The following is an 18477-nucleotide window of genomic DNA, read 5'->3' as shown; positions in this document are numbered from 1 at the left end:
CCCAAAAAAAAGTGTCAAGAGAACTTTATGGTGGCAACCACTGACAGATTGATGGCTGGCATCTCAATCGAGGCTTATCAGTGTCTGAGGGGGCTTTACACATTGAACCAGAAATCAACTGTGCTCCACAGCAAATCATAAACAAAAAAAATGAACATTACTGCAGGGCATGGGATGAGTTCAAAACACAAGTAGGCTGATAGGCTGTGCACAATCTGCATGTGATGCATAAACTTTGATTTGAATTCATAGCATCTTTGGATCTCCTGTCCTTACAGTTATTGAAACAAAACAAAGTGAGCAACTTCAAGAACCTTTTGTGTTAAGAATTACACTGTACGCACGCTCCAGACATCAGTGCCTTTGCCATTAGGCTTTGTTTTCAGAAAATTGTCTCCCACGAGGACAAAAGCAATTCCGTAATGAAACCAAAAAATGAAGGTGAGGGGACTATTTGAGGCGTTTCTTAGCGGTAGCCACGTCAGTCATGCTACATAAAGTCAATCTTTGATATCCCTGCTTCGGTCACCAGTGATAAGAGGTATAAAATCATCAGCTTTAATGATTTCATTTTAGTCAAGTCATCACACTCATCAATGTTATTATTACTACAATGTGAACGGAGTACCTCAACATTTCTAAATAAGTCCTAGTGGTCTGTTTGTGTTCCCCAAGAGACGGGCGCCTGTCAAACAATCTTCCATGTGGTTCTGTCCTTTTAGGTATTGGTAGGAACAAAAGGAGTAAAACACATGAAAGGAAGAACAACATTAGATGACAGTAATTCAAGGACAGTGTAACAGCAGCCAACAGCGCTGATGGAAGACACGATTATTGATCGTAAAAAAAAAAAATTACAATAATACTTGTACAGTACAAAATCAAATGTATAAAAATGTAGTTCAAGGTAATACTTTGCCCTGCATGCACACTGCAATAAGTTGGCTGAATTCCTTTTGGACTGTAAGTCAGTATATTTAGGACCTATGCTATATAAATTACTAAGAGCAGGACATTTTACAAGTTGCCTCTGGTAAAAGGCCTGAAAAAGAAAGAAAAAAAAACACGGTAATCGGTACAACAGGGGCCATTTCAACACATAGCACATTTTCCAAACCAATACTTTTGAAATAAAAAAAAATCCCCCTCTATAACCTGCCCTACATCCATTAGAATCTGGGAATAAAAGACAAAAAAAGACACCCTACGCTCCCACCCCGAGGAAAGCCCACCCTTAATTCCAGCAAACACGTCCCATTGAAACTAAAGTTTTCCATCAGAAAGACCTCATCACTGGTCTTTTTGACATAACCTACACTTACTAAAATATCAGCCACCCCTTTTCTGTCTACTGCCCCCTTTTAAAAACAGCATGTCAGTTGCACAGCTCACATACTGTGTGATCATCAGCCTGGGTAGTTTCATTCACCATGTAAAATAAACAGGTTAAAAAAGTGCTAGATGGGATTCTTTCTGACAAAGAAGGTAAAGCAGGAGGGGACAGAGGGAGAAAGGGATGAGCGAGCCAGACAGGCACAGAAAAATCCCATGATCTGGCCTGTGCCAAGAGGCACTTACACGCTCGCATGCAGCGCCCTCTAGTGTATAGCCCTTGGCTTCGCAATCCAAGGGAAAAAAGAGGGACAGAATGAAGGGGCTGTTGTGTGCTGTCAGTCACAGGCCTCCCTTCACAAACTCAATCCCTCTTTATCTCCCTCCAAGTCACCTGACAGTCTCAAGAAAGAGTATATGTTATTTTACATACAGATATTCTTATAAATATATATTCATATATATATGGCCCTTACTGAAAGAGAATGTGAGCATTTCACATTGAGATAAAAGTACCATAATCTCTATACAGCTAAGTGGAAAGTGGTGTCAGTGTAATTTAGCAGGCAGCGCTTCCGTCTTCTACTTGTCGCACTCATTCAGAAGAATAAAAAAAAAACATCTCCTGAAAAAGCTCTTTGTATTTGCAAAACGTCTGCCTCTTCAATGAATGCTTGCTACCCCCTCTTATAGATTTGCCGTCCACACATTTTCCTGAGTAATACTTGAATCATTGTAACAGACGATTTCAGTTCTGGGTGACTCCCTGCCATTGCAATTTCGTAGTTATTTTTACATGCTTGTGAAGTCAATTACTAAAATGTGAGTGACTTTTGGAAAAAGTAAACAACTATTTTCACCTTTTTTTTTTCCATCTATTGATTAACAGACTAGAACTAAAAGTATGCTGAGAATAAAAAAAAAGCGGGGGGGGGTGACAGACAATGGTGGAAAATGCATCACAGGCCAAAGGAGAGAGAAATTGAACATAATGGCAGTAAGAAAAACATTACTTAAAAGCATTACAATTTCATTAAAGTAGGAGAACTAAATAACAACAATAATAACAATATTAATAATAACAATAATAATAACAACAACAACAATAATAATACAAAATAAAGACAGCATGACAAAATAAAAATAGGGAACCTCCATCTGAGCATCTAGGCACAGGAGCCCATTCACCTGTAGCTTTGGCTTGTTGGGGTTTTGGAGCCACTGCTGACTGGGTCGCTGGCATCAGCCAAGAGACTGCTATACCCTGAGAATTCGGAGACTGATGTCTGTAAGCGGTGATTTACCTCTCCCCCCGAGTCACTGCTGAAGGCCAGGGGCACTCGGCCCCCTTTAAACTGTGCCCCGAAAGCCTGGGCAAAGTTTTCAATCTGATAAGAAGCCTTGGCTGGGTCCAGGGTGGCCAGGTCCTGGGAAGAAGCCAGAGTGAATCCTCCAGTGGTGGCTGCGGCTCCATTTTTCGGCCCTTGCGGTTCTTTTGGACCGCCCAGGTCGGGAGGCTGAGGTGCGATCTGGTAGGCGTTGGTGTTGGGGGTGTGTGGAGGCGGCGGAGGCGGGGTGTGCTGCTTGTCCAGCTGTTCGGTGAGCTCCTGGGAAGGTGTGAGCTGCTGGGTGTGCGCAGACTGCTCCAGGCTGCTCATGTGGAAGCCCGTTGGAGGAGATGAGCCCTCTAGGAGACCAAAGTGAGACTTTGGCACAGACGAAAGGGAGGGCGAAGATGAGACCGGTTGTGAGAACGAGTACTCGAGAGGTGAGGAAGTATACACATGCTTGTCTGACAAAAGTGGGCTAGGCCCAGGAAATGGTCCTGTGGTAGTCACGGCAGAACCATGACTGGGACCCAATGGGAAGTTTAAGTTGTGACTGGTTCGCTCTAGTGCCTGAAGAAGAAAACGCGAGTACTCGTGCATGATTACGGCTTTGTCGCCACTGTTGGGACTTGACGGGGAGCCCTCGGGTCCCAATGGGTCTGCGGCATCCGTGCCGGCCGGCTGGAGCTCCACGTGATGGGGATCGGTGATGTCAAAAGTCACGTCATGCTTGTGAGCATAGTGATCCAACAAGCTCTGGAGAACCTCATCTGGGATTCCAGACTTGTCCTGCTTTATATCTCCCAGAGGGGATGAGTCCAGAAGGCCTAGCGAGGCGTCGCCATCTAGAACCCCAGAAACGACACCATGAATGACCGTCGGTTGCGACTGCAGATGACTGATGCCTACGTCATACTCTGAAGCTCCGGAACCCGCATTGCCATTGTTTGTCACATTGAGGTATCGCCTCTTCTTCAAAAACTGCATGGCATCGTCATAGTTACTGCTGCTGTGACCAACTTTGGCCCCTGGACCTGGAAGAAGTCCAAGGCCTTCCAAGCCTCCTCCCGCAGGCAAATCCATGCCTCCTGGTTTGGACTGATCCATGTGGTGAGCATTCTTCTCCAGGGACTTCCTGTTCCCCTTCTTGAAGGCCATCTTGGGAGCCCGGCCATGTTCGCCATGCATACTGGGGCCCGGCTGGACTGAAGATGACGTTGTTGAGACCCCGTGGTTCGCAGCTGAGCTGAAGTCATGCACCCCGTAACCATCCGCCCCCTGGCTATGCGTCACCCCCAACGGCCCGGATGACTTCTTACGTTTGCGTTCACTCCCCTCACCAGCGTTTTTTGACTTGCCCCGTTTGCGGCCAGGCGTGGCCGCATTTCCCTGAGAGATTCCGTAGCTGCCGTGTTCTCCGTCACCTGCTGCGCCCAACTCGTGCTCCGCTCCATCCATACCCTTTTTTATGGCATCTCCACACGTCCGCTTGTGCTTCAGCAACCGGTCCGTTCTGGAAAAATACTAAAGAAGGAACAACAGTATAAGAAGACAATACAGGCAAAGAGAACTGGCTGAAACTGCATGAAACTCACCTGTTGGCAGGTGTCACACTTGTATGGCTTTTCTCCACTATGAGTTCTCTTGTGTCTTTCCATGTGATACTTCTGAATAAAACGCATGTTGCACTGATCACAGCTGAATGGCTTCTCTCCTGGAAACCATAAAAGTTGCAGACCAAACAGGCTTTGAATAATTTACAACAAAAACAGAGCCTGCTATGAGCCGTGATAAACATGTTGCAAACAAAGAAGACAGAAATAGGGAAATGAAAGCTGAAGTTTGTGCAAATTTGAGGAACTTACCACTGTGGATCTTCTCGTGTCTCTGTAAGAGGTATTTCTGAATGAAGCTCATGTTACACTGAGTGCAGCGGAAAGGCCTCTCACCTGTAAAGGAAATAGAGTCAAGCATTGACCTTGTTTGCAATGACTAGAGACACAACATGATGTTTTTTTAATGTGACCAGTAGCCCTCCAAAGTATTCTGTACTGGCATCAGTGTGCATATGAGTAGAAATAATTACAGCAGTTACAAACTGAATCAATTACTTCAGAAAGCCATTTGATGGGCAGAACAGCAAACCAAAAATAGCATTTTCAATGAAATATTTGTAGCAATAAGCTTGTTGAAAACTGAAGCACCTTATTTGGGTGCTATTAAAGCAGTAGTTCTCGACCTTTTTTGACTCCAAGGTTCCCCTTTGTTCATGACAATACCCAAAGGTTCCCCTATCTAGGCAGGTTCTTCTGTTTTAATCAAAATAATCTCCAAAATATGATGATGAATATAAAACAAATTTAATGTCTCTCACATTTTGTTAAAAGCTATTCTAGCAGTTACCGAAGTCACTTTGCAGTACATTTCAGCCAAATTATTAAATGCCATTATTTTAATGCCAAACATTAAACTTTTTTTGATTTTATACATTAACAAATTAAAAATATTTTGCTATTGCTTGCAAATCTTTTCTAAACAAATGTAAAATAATTCAATATTTTTGCTATTCTGCAAACCTTTTTCCTTAAATAATTTAAAATATTTAATAATTAACCCAAACAAAGAACCGTCTTCTTTGTGTGATAAATGTTTTTTGAGAACTTGACAAACCAAATATTTTAGAATGCAAGTGCTTTTAATCTCTACTTAATACTGGCTGTTAATCCTTGGACCAAATTGATTGGTGATGACACTGTGTGCATGGGCCAATATCTACTGTGTAGAACACACACTAACTTAAGCTCGCTCTTGTGTGTAAGAGTAAACGCATGCTGACCTGTGTGTATAAGCACATGTCTGCGTAAATGATAGGAGCTCCGGAACGCTGCATTGCAGTGCTCACATATGTGCGGTTTGGAGTTTGGAGACAAGCTCCCTCCATCTGGATCCAGCATCATTGACTGCAGACAATAAGACAATGATCAGCATTAGACCACACTAATATTATTATATGAAGGAAAATCTTTACATTTTAAAAATAAGCACATCTGTGAATAATAACCAAGTTGTATGTAAAGGCTTTGCATGTTTGCACCTTCGACTCTCCTCGTTTCCTCCGTGTCTTGCCCTCCTGTCCCTCTCCGTTTGACCTTCGACCTTTCCTCCCTGAGGATTCCTTTACCAGCCGTCCCGACAGCTGGAAGGACAACAAAGATAGAATAGGATTGGGAGAGGACTAAATAAAAGACAACAAACCCCCATTCATTCACACAACATTTGTGAAACGCAAATCTGTTTTTTGTTTTGTATGCATAGGAGGTTGAGACTTGCGTTGTGTGAATGAGACACTGCATGTGTGACACTCCGTGACTTTTTTTTAATGAAACAAAAGCACATACAAAAATCAGCCACAACTCTCTAATATGCACAGAATAGATGAAAGTCTAGTTTGAATATTAAAAGTATTCCCTAATGTGCACGTGGCAGAAGGCATGGTGGTAAATCCCTTATTTACGAGCCTCTATATCTATCCCTGGAGAATAAATGCCACTTTTCTCATTTTCGCAACCATCGATGAAAAAAAAAGAAAAAAAAAAATAAAAAAAAAAAAAAAAAAAATCACCATGTGGATTATTGACCAGCTGCACATCTGAATATTGTCTCACACTTAGGCAGTATAAAACAAGAGATCGCCAAGAAACGCACACAAAAACCCATCCTGAATGGAGATTAAAATACTAATTCCTTATTGAATATCATTATTGACCTTCTAAAGGCTATGGCATATTTGACAAAATAACAATGGAGAAAACTAGAGCGAGGAAGTAAAAAAAAAAAAACTTACTCTTTGCTCTATTCTGACATCTTTAAAATGACCTCTCTTTCAACACACAGAGCATGAGGAAGAGCTCCTTGGATAGATTAAAACCAAGCGACCAGAAAACAAAAGACAGAACAATGACGTTATGTGTGTTATTTCTTGGCGTGCAGCTAGAAATAATTGCGAATTAGCATGAGTCATAATTTTATTAATGTAATCATAGCTGCCTTTGGCTACTGCAGAAAGACTGAGCCAGATGCAGTGTCTCAATGCTTCAGTCCAATTTCCTTTCAGCCATCGGTGCGGATGAGATGATCAATAAGCCCTTATAATGATTAAATGGGATCATTGCCCTTACAACCCTGGAAAGGGCTTAATCACCACAGTATGAGAAGCAAAGGTGCCGTTTTGCATTTCCACATGCATGCGCGCGCACACACACACACATCTACATGACTCTTGTTACATTTGACCTAGTCAAACCCCTCACTCATCCACAGAAACGAGATGACATCACTGACAGGAAGGATAATTTGTACCCTACAGTATTATTACGGAATCTGCGTTAAGCTCGGCTTGGGATACAGCTGTATGACTTCCATGGAATCTAGATCTTTATAAATCTGGTTTAACTCGAGAGTCTGGGGAATTTAGACATATTGATTTTGTTTTGTTGTTTTTAAAATTATAATATAAACAACATGGCAAAAAGCATGGTACATGTATATGTATATATATATATGTATGTGTGTGTGTATATATATATATATATATATATATATATATATATATATATATATATATATATATATATATATATATAGGGCCATTACATCACTGGATGCAATATGTGACTGTGAAAATATATATATATATATATATATATATAGGGCCATTACATCACTGGATGCAATATGTGACTGTGAAACTCTGCTAGCAAATATGTCAAAATTAAAATAACAAAAAGATCTTTAAAAAAACAACAACATTTCATAGGACCCACTTTAAATGTATAAATAGTGCTATTATTTACAAGGCAAAACATTATGAAAAATTCTTCGTTAAATATTTTATACTCTTTAACAATCTCTGAAGTTTTCTTTTTATTTATTTATTTGCTTATTTAATGCCATGTTGACACCAAAGGCTGTGTGCATGTCACGATCAGAATAACTCAAAATATTTGATAAAAAAAAGGCACTGTACGAAAAAGCTATTTTAATTTTAAAATTCAAAAACCTTTTTCCTGGTGAAACTTTTTTTTTTTTTTTTTTTTTTAAAGCATCCTCTAAAAACTTTCTGGTTAAAACCCATCTAGTGATATCAAAAGTAGGGAAGTCCAGTAAAACATTCTTAATGGAATCCTGGAAATGACACAATGGTGGTTCTTTACCTTTTAATAAAAAACACGAGCTAAAAATTCTTTGAAGTAACTACCATCTTGTCCAAATGTAACTTCAACGGAAATTCTACAGACAGACACACCGGCACACTTACGTTTCCCAGACTGAGGTCGTGCACCAGCAGGTTCTGATGGTTGCCCAGCGAGACCTCCAGCAACTCTCCTCCACTTCGTACTCCGGCTCCGGCTCCACCTCCACCCCCCGGGTAGAGAGGAAGTCTGTAATCGTGTTCAGAAACCTTCTCCTGTTTAATGCCCATGGCATGAACATAATCGCCCACACTTCCCATCATCCCTCCCATGCCACCTCCGCCACACATGCCTCCAGCACTCAGCCCTCCTCCTCCACAGTCCGGCGAGTCCCTCTCCTTCTTCAAGATCATCTCGTGGGGCTGTAGGTCAGCCATAACCGTTTGACTGGCCAGACGGGTGAAACTAGTAACAGGGGGCAGGTGGCTGAACATGAGCATGCCTGGACCGAAGCCTGGCTCCATGCCACCATTGGAGCGGAGGAACTCATTGCCAAGTTTGTCCTGGATCAGGCTCATGTTGAAGAGGCAAGGCTCAGAGTGTTATTACACCGACACTGATGCTGGAATGGGGGCGATGGGGTCTGCTTCAATGCAAGGCCACCTCACTCATCCTAAAGACATCAAAAGAGACAAAATAATGATTTGACATTTTTCACATGCATTACTACGGTCTAATGCCAACTAGCCAAGTAGAAGGAATAACAGGATTCGTAAAGATACTGTAAAATGAAATTCCACTACTTTTTTGGTTTTTAAGGACTACAATCAGAGATCTCACTTATCAAGCAATATCTTTATTATCTTTCATCCCTATTGTGTAATACATTGTGTGCAAAATAAGTGATCTTACTCACTTTTTTTTGCAATTTACAAAATAATATATATATTAATAAACACTACCGTACCATTCAAATGTTTGTTTGGTAAGATTTTTTTTTTTATGTTCTTGAAAGAAGCCATTTTATGCTCACCAGTCAGTATTATTTATTTGATGAAAAATACAGCAAAAACAGGAATACTATTATTACAATTATACTTTTCTATTCTCATGCCTTTTTAAAATGTAATTTATTCCTGCAATGGCAAAGTTGAATTTTCAGCATCATTACTCCAGTCTTCACTCTTCAGTTTCAAACTGATCCTTCAAAAATCATTCAGATATTCTGATTTGGTGTCCAAGAAACATTTCTTAATATTATCATTAATGTTAAAAACATTTATCAAAAGAACAGCATTTATTCAAAATATATATATTTTTGGTAACACTGTAAAAGTCTTACTTAAATTGAATCCTTGCTGAAAAAAAAAAATATTTGAGTAAACATATTTAAGTATTTTCTTTCCAAAAATATGACCCCAAACTTTTAAATATTTATAAACCATTCTGCACTCTAAATATCAGTACCAGCAATTAAAAACAAACTCATAAAAGCAGTTGTTATTGCAGTTTATTTTTTAATTTTACTTAAGTTCCTAATATTTTAAAGCTACACTGCTAAGAGGATCAAATAATAAATGAAAAAAACAACAAAAGCTTCAAAAGCTGTGAAATATGCCATTGAGAACCAAATAAGCCACGTTAGTGTTAAGACCGGAACACTCTGAATATTTGGTTTGTAAACCGTAAAGTTCTCAGGATCCTCAAAACCGGGACACTGTGACAAATGTTTGCAAGAAAACAATAATTGTTTGAGGTTTGCCAAATTGATGGAAATCTTAAAGCACTGATGTGATGTGCAGATCTTTGAGGATAATCTTAGGAATAGTTACGCCGTATGCTCTTTTGATCCAACTAGCGCTTAACCGGATTAATCACAAAGGTTTGTGGGTCAGACACAAAAGACTGCTATATCAACTGCTCAACACTGAACTATGGTTACTTGCCATTTCCTTCTTTTAACACAAAAACAACAGCCTACAGGAAACAATTTGCTTATGACTTTTGAAGAGGAGTAATGCTAAGTACTTATAAAGATCAGGAGTCATTAAGATAACACCAACAGGGCTTCATCACAGACTCACTTTCATTTAAAACTCTGTAAAGAGTTGTGCTGCTGAGAAAAAAAATCAATGTTTGATCTCATGGACTATTTTATTTATCATTCTTTACTCGTTTCTTTATTAGTTTCATGACACATTAAAACCTATCCATATTTTTAATTGTAAATAGATATAGGTCCAAAGCACACACAGGCTACCACGACATCTCACTCCAATTCAATTTTCCCAGCCCAGAGATGATTAGGATTAACCATCAATTAACGTTTAAAGGTCATTAACTGGCGAAGATCTGAACATTTTTATTTTAAAAAAATATTTTTGCCTACAGCAAAACTAGAATTGTTCGCATTTTTTGTGTGCAAGTTAAACCAAGAAGCAGGACCAATTACATAAGACTAAATTTCTATTTTCAAGCTGAAGAAACCAGTATTTACACATGCACAGACATTCCTTTTAAGATGCCATATGCAAAACAAAATGGCTAGTGTTTGCTCACATGCTCTATTTTGAACGTTGAGGATTAAGAGCATGTTTTAAATATAAACACAGATGCTGTGCCCTGTGAACCCGTCTAACATTGCGGATGTTGGTGGATGAAGGCCTGTGGGATATTCCACCTAAACTTTTACGTCTTGTGTAAATAAAACGTGTGAGAGGGAAATATTTCTTATGAGGCCACCATTAATCTATTTTGGTGGCTATTTTATGTGTAAGCACTATCATGAGTTTGAAAACTGGGCATCCTATACACCAACTTACAGTCTGCTCTGTTTACTAAAATTGACAGATTATTACCTATGCAAATTTAACCAGCACTAATCTACTGTACATATTTGTGTGTGTCTACACTGTGTCATATAAACAAACTAATGATACTATAAGTTTGAAATCTAATATAAAAAAATATATGAAGTGGCTTAAAGGGATAGTTCACCCATTGACAAATACGTAACTACCACTTTGATGCTTCAAAAAGTTCATAAAGAGATTGAAAAACTTAATCCATATAAATTGAGCAGTTTAGTCAACAAAATGTTTAAGAGACTTGATCGCTTTTTAAAAGATAAACAGATTGAATTTAGGCTTTTATTCACATATAAACATTCATCAACTCACACATCAGTTGTGGTAAGACGGAAGCTCAAGCATGTTTGCTTGACATGCAAGAACCAATGAGGTCCATTCTCATGTGTTACGCAGCACGTTTGAGCTTCAGCAAGAACCAATGAGGTTCATTCTCATGTGTTACGCAGCACGTTTGAGCTTCAGCAAGAACCAATGAGGTTCATTCCCGTGTATTACGTAGCTCATTTGACCAATGAGATTTGTTTTCGAACATCAAGAAGGTTAGGTTGAGCTTCGGCTTATGTTCACTAATCAATGTTTATGTGTGAATAAAAGCCTTAATTCAATCTGTTTGTCATATAAAGCGATCGTGTCTCCAGACAATTTTGGACTAAACCGCTCAATTCATATGGATTAGTTTTACAATCTCTTTATGAACTTTTTGAAGCGTCAAAGTGGTAGTTGCGTAGCTTTCAATGGAAGGAGAGAAAACTCTCCGATTTCATCAAAAATATCTTCATTTGTGTTCCAAAGATGAAAGAAAGTCTTAGGGAACGATGACAGTAATTAAAGACATAATTTTCATTTTTGGGTGAACTAATCCTTTAAGCACACAAACACAAAGTAATGACAGTGAGTCAGAATGATGATTCAGAAACCGCTCTAACGGATCTAGTGAGTTCATTCACTGAAAGATTAATCATATATGAACCGATAACATGCGAGTCTTGCTTTATTTAGTGGTAAATAATAAATCTCATTATTAACTCTGACTCGTACCTCTGGTAAAACATGAACAGTAAAAGATAGGCTCTCTCATTAATTTACAGTGGTTTTACAATGGTAAAAGAAAGAGTTAAAGTAACGACTGTATTTTGCAGAAATGTAACTGGTAAATTTTGTCGAGCACTGCAGATTGGTATCCATGTCTGTCTCAATGCATGTGCGCACATGTTTGCCGAGGGTACATGATGTTTCCGGGAAGTCAATGGCCAATTTCTCTTTGGATTCATGCGACATCCGATGATTCATACTATTCATTTCCCCTTAAAGAGCTGTTGGATTGGATCTGAACCAGATGCCCTGCATTAGTCAGAACCACTCCATCCATGTCACTTCACAATCAAGGCAAAGATGAAGTCTAACTACAAGGATCAATAGGAGCCTATTCAAGATATGGATAGTTCATGTCCAACAATTAGGAGTTCAAAACATGTCCAGCTATCTTATAAAAATATGTGGTCCCACTGTGTGTGTGTAATATATATATATATATATATATATATATATATATATATATATATATATATATATATATATATATACACACGATTTACGAATTATAAATGAATAGGAATTATAAAACGTGTACACCACAATGAGCGCATTGCATCAAATTGCTTCCAATGTTATTAGGCTATATATAGTAGTTAAAGACACTTAATATAAAGTGGGTTCAAACACGTTGTGAGTAATAAAGGAACACTTTGTCCCAGTAGAGGCGTCTCGTATCTCACGCAGCTCGCGTCTCTTTGTGTTGTGAGTGCGCGCAGACAGCACGCGACGCAGATGGTATGTAAATAGCTCATGCATACGTTAGCCAACTGAGCTAGCTCATCAATCAGAGACATAAATCATATATTTCACACACTCAAATCAAATCGATCCTCAACTCGGGACGCAGTGGCCATATTGGAGAGAAAAGCAACATGACTCCGTGGCGCGGGACCCTGAAGTCTATACTGTGAACGTATGAGTTTAAAGTTTTTGTTTGTAAGGCATGACCGTTATGGTGGGATCCATATTAATAACTTCATGCCGACTCACAAAGGGCCTCGCCGCTAACGCGCTAGCTATCCGGCTAAGCGATGCGTAATAAATAAATTACATTGGCGAAGTGTAGGGCATGCAATGAGCAATCATATAATGACAAATACAATAAAAAATACTTGCAATAATTTAGTACAAAAGCACTTTACAAAGTAAAATGTGATTTTGTTTAACATCACATGCTCAAAAAAAGAAATGAAGATATATAAAGTAGGCACGATGGTGTGGCTGTGCGAGCGACAGCGCTTACCCATAATAAACAGCACCATGCAACTCCAACGAACAATTGATGCTCCGCGTCAAGCTACGCGGCTAATATGCTACACTACGAGTCGCAGCGCTTTGTTGTCTGCCCCGCTTGCGTGCACCTCTCCGGCGCATCAAACTTCACGCAAAGCTGATCTCAGGATTTCGCTTACCAGTGCATGTCCACCGTTGGCTCTCTCAGTGTATATTTCCCCCCTCGCTCGTTTCTTTTAATGTTCAGAGTCCAAACATTGTTCTCCCGCAGCTGCTGCGTTCCTCCATCTTGTCTGAGCGCGGGGAACTGTGGGTAGAGCGGACGGGTCCTGCGAGGAGACAGACGCTCTGATCCAGGGCATTGGAGCAGCGTCCGATAGTGCACTGTCGCACAGAGGAGCAGACTAGACCTAGTGGGTGCCATTGGGAAGATTTACATTTCAGCAGAATTCACTTTTGCATTACCAATTGCAGCAAGGCACTGATATGGAAGCCCATTTCCGCCACATAAGAAAAAAAAGCGTGCTTTTGTAAATCATAATTATGACAAAACGGTCGAAAATATTAAATACTTTGTAGCCTACTTTATGAGATTAAATTATGACATAGAAAGTAGTCATTTCTATTTTGTCTCATTATGACTTAGTAGATCATATTGGACCTTTTTCTCATAATTATGACTAGCTGTCAAAATGTTGTCTTATTCATTTCTACTTTTTGTCATAGGCTAATTATAACAGTCAAAATGTCATAATTATGACTTAGCATGTCATAATTCTGCTTTTTTATCTCATAATTATGACTTAGTAGCCTATGACATAATGACTTATGTAATAAAACATTTATTACACAAAAAGTCCAAATTAGCATATAGCCTACACTATACACAATTTTAAACTTTGTTATAAGGCTACAAGATTCAAAAAATATTTTTAAGTCAGTTTCTAAAAGTATTTTTGTCATAATTCGACATATATAATTTAGTTACTATAGCCTATCATAATTTTAACTCAATATTTGTCATTTTCTATTTTTTGTGTCATAATAATGACTTACTATAGGCCTATATAGTTTGATTCTCACTTTTTAAATCATAATTTTGACATTTGCTGACATAATTATGATTTACAAAAGCTTTTTTTCCTTATGTCGTGGAAATAGTTTTCCATGCAGCAAACTGTGGGTAATTCTCACAAATATATACGTTCATGTTTTTTTCTTGTTGTTTTTGAAAACTTTATCACATGTATCTTTCATATTCTTTTTCGTGACAATCTGCTGAAGTTTGCATTGCCCATCTGATTCTCTCAACTGTGTTTGTCTCTCAGAAAAATGGTGGTATCCCATTGGGCCCTCCAAAATTAGGACACAGCACATCCTACCATTGTAATACGGCTCTCAAATTAATAGGATGGCTGTGACACAATTCATTAAAGAAAAAAATCCTCAAATAGCCCCTAATTAACTACTTTATCCTATATTGTGAGCAAAAATAGTTATCCTTATGAGAAGATCCAAAGAGAAACAAAGAAAGATAGAGACAATGAAACAAGATAAAAACAATAATAAACAAAATTGAAGCTAAAATTATGTGCTTACCTGAAAGAGTTTTTGAGAACAGAGCTAGGTGGTCAAAAACATTCCTTAAAAAAAGTTGGCCATGCCAGAAGAACCAGTCATGAAGGTCCATCCCTAAACCTAACCATCTGCGGGACGTGAGCAGATCATACAAAAACATACAAATGAGTTTAATTTGCCAAACCGTAAAGTAAGTATAAACGTAAACGCAGCATCAGTATCTGAAGATGCTGTTGCTGCAACACTCATAACAATTTCATGTTTTGTCAAATTGGATGATTTGTATGAATTCGTACGATCTGCATTTGCTCCATCGACAGTTAGGTTTATGGGGTTAGAGGTGGACATACCAATTCATACGAAATCAGCACCTAATAAGTTATGTCTCCTAATTGTCTATTTTAAGACCCAATTAATCCAGATGAGAAATAATGGACATGGGTAAATTTAACGATGGAAAAGACATTTGACATATAAGATATTGTGGTTGCACTTTACGATAAAGTCCCATCAGTTAACATTATGCATTATCTATTAATAAGCGATACATTTTTTACAGTATTTAATAATTGTTAAATTATTTAATAAAAATACAACTGTGAATTGTTAGTTAAGTAATAACAATTGGAAAGTGTTACTGACCTGTCTATTCTCCTCCTTTTTGTCCATCCACAAAATGGCTAACAATTGCAGTAGTTTTCCTCTATTTTATGTTAGTGTGTCTTCACATGCTTTTTAAATGGCTGAAAAATCTGGCATGACTGAAATATTGCTGTTTTTATATAGAGAGAGATAATAAATTCTTGCAATCTGAGAGTGTGGGATTTTTTTTGTTCTCTTTCCGTGAATGTGTCTAACGCACATGCAAACGTGCAACCATCTCTGGACTGGTTAAATATGCATTGAACATTCTTCTCAAATGCCATAGTCAAACAATGTTCTGTCATATATGTGTTCAAGTGTGTTTGGTAATCCACTCTATAATTCATTTGAAACATTATTATGACTAAGATCAGACAATAGTACAATAGTGCTGCTCATAACCAATCACAACAGACTGTGTATTCAAATTATAGAAAGACCTATACACAACAGCCTGATCTTATCATAGGCTTCTTTTCCTCTTAATACAGTGTAGAAAATGCAATTATTTAATGAGGCAGTGCGGTTACTGTGCATTCAAGGACACATTTTTTATACATTTATCATTAATAAAAATTCACTATATTATTTTATTATTAAAATTCATCACATCTAGAAGATATAGAAGCAATGAAATCAAATTATGTTTGCCAATTTTTTTTTTCTGTTCTCAATTTTGAACCAACAGCTCATGACTGTTACTAAAGGAAACTTGACAGGTCATGTGATATCATATAGATGTCATCAATAGAGCTCATTCATTATTCAAGATCGTGTATGTACGCTCACTGTCTGCCATGCTCTGCCTTTCTCTCTCTGCTCCTTTCCTTCTTCTCATCATTTTTTTTTTCTTTTCATTTCCAAATCTGAAGGGCTGTGTAACAGCATCTGGTGTTCTTGTACTGTATTATATTGTTTATTTATCTTGGAGAAGAGTATATATAACAATCCAAAACTTCTATGCGCCATCCACATGGGGCCAGTGATCATCTGGAGGGTGAGCAACCCTGTCCCTGTCAATCACCAAGCATGCGCATAAGACCCTGATTCATTTCAATCACAGTTCAGACATGTAATCAGTTGAAACAATCACATAACCCATACTCTCTATAATATTGGCTTAGTAGTTTGCATTGAAGATAAAATGAAGTATCCTTTAATCATGTCCACGGATATACACACAGTCCTACAAAATGAAAATACCAGACCCCGCTCAATATTTCATTAAGCTATTAAGTCATTCCCCTGATAAATGCATTTAATACTGCTTTAATCTCAGATGGAGACAAATACACACTGCCTCCGTCAACAAGAGAAGTGCTTTTTCATCTGTGTTCATTATTTCTCAGAGCCAGAAGAGTTGTCATTATGGGGACTGTAATCATTTTTAATATAACACACAAACAGATATACTGGCCTGGCCTGATGACTGCCCATATATTTGAGATTCCCCAAAGGAAAAGCAAACAGAGAGAGGAAGAGAATGCGGTTTCAAATTTCTCTGCCCACTGAATAACTGCACAACAACCAAAAATAAGCATGCCATGGTGGGAATATTAAGTGTTTAGAGCTATAAGTTAAGAGTATTTAGAAAAAAGACAGACAGTGCCTTTCTGTTATTAACATCAGCAGTATAACAGACCTCATTACAATGAGGAGATATAATAGTTTTTTAATTATTATTATTATTATTTCACTCTAAATTAAAATATAAAATATAGGTGCATATCTCCATATCATCATTTTTATTTTTTAAATAAATCAATATGTATTGGTCACCCTTTAGATCTGTCTGAGGGTTTTGCAAATATTTAACCAAAGAAAAGAGTAACTCCACCTGCCTCTATCATGAATGAAGTGACGCACACATTTGGACCGTCTCTGCTTGTTTGCAATGCAAAGGTAAAGAACTGGTTGTTTAAGTACAGCGCTTCCTTTATTCAAGAAACACTATATAAAGCTAATGTTTTAAGAGTGTCTTAGTCTAGCATTTGAAGGCGAGTCATAGCAAATACGGTCTTAAATAGCCTATAACACTTCATCTAACATGAGATTGACAGAATCTCAAATGACAGAAGAAAAAAGCTGAGCGCCCACATAGCTACAGCCATGATAAACCTCATAACCCAACCTAATGCGATGCACTTACTGCCTCTCTCTCTCCCTCTAGCCTGTGTGTATATATATATATATATATATATATATATATATATATATATATATATATATATATATATATATATATATATATATGTGTGTGTGTGTGTGTGTGTGTGTGTGTGTGTGTGCGTGTGCGTGTGTGTGTGTGTGTGGGGGGGGGGGCTATATTATCATCAAAAAAACGTGTGTCTTTCTAATAAGAATTAAAAAAGGAAAATCAACAAAACCTCAAACTTCAGTTTTTAATCAAGGTGAATTATTAAAGGCATAAGTTAATTTGTCCGCACAGGTTGATGCCCACAAATAAATACAACACATTTTAAACTGCTAAAAAAAACTGCAATCGTTTGTTTTAGCGAAGTGTGTACTCGCGCATTTCAGTCAGCAGATGGCGCTGTGAGTTTGATTAATTGACTGCGGAGGAGCGTTCAATTTTGAAGGACAATTGAGTATGATTTTCTTTTTGCCTTCAGTGACAAGAAAGATAATTTGAATTTTTTTACTCAAATACTAACATGACAAAACAAGATGTTGTGTCAGCTTTACCAGGACACCAGACCGACCGAGCAGCGTATTGATTTCTACATTGAACTGGAAATCCAATCTTCTTCCCAATGCTGGGGAAACACACACACACACACACACACACACACACACACACACACACACACACGTTTGTGTTATTTTTTATGGTTTATGGGGACTTTCAAATAAAACGATTTTAGCCTATGCTGTACAAACTATATATTTAATCCCTTACACTACCCTAGTGTACACATAGGCTACAGTAGGATTTTGCATTGGCATCTTTTTTGGGGATATTTTGTCTCCATAATGTAGGGTTTAGGTCACACACACACACGCCAGTACACACATAAGTTGGGTTTTAATGTTTTTATGGGGACTTTCCAAGCATGTTTTATAGCCTACTGTACAAACTGTTATATCCCCTAACCCTAAACCTTCCCATCACAGACAACTTTCATCATTTTTACATTTTCAAAAAAACATCACTTGATTTATTAGCTATATAGCCATCTTTGTGGG

At 38.1% G+C, this 18477-nt stretch overlaps 1 protein-coding gene across 1 annotated transcript; it reads right to left on the bottom strand.

Annotated features, from left to right (window-relative positions):
• Nucleotides 1-375: 375 nt before the first annotated feature.
• Nucleotides 376-13519, bottom strand: znf281a (zinc finger protein 281a). The gene is made up of 7 exons (XM_079872986.1): nt 13230-13519; nt 7978-8525; nt 5755-5856; nt 5497-5620; nt 4526-4609; nt 4256-4374; nt 376-4184 (listed from the first exon to the last, which is right to left on the bottom strand). Exons 2-7 carry the CDS (start codon nt 8428-8430, stop codon nt 2517-2519), a joined length of 2550 nt encoding a protein of 849 aa, XP_079729112.1. The 5' UTR covers nt 8431-8525; nt 13230-13519; the 3' UTR covers nt 376-2516.
• Nucleotides 13520-18477: the final 4958 nt, after the last annotated feature.

Source organism: Squalius cephalus (genome assembly GCF_949319135.1).
Source record: "Squalius cephalus genome assembly, chromosome: 1".
Taxonomy (NCBI): Eukaryota; Metazoa; Chordata; class Actinopteri; order Cypriniformes; family Leuciscidae; genus Squalius; species Squalius cephalus.
The sequence above is the reverse complement of the archived record's forward strand: the minus strand, read 5'-3'. Positions and strand labels throughout refer to the sequence as shown.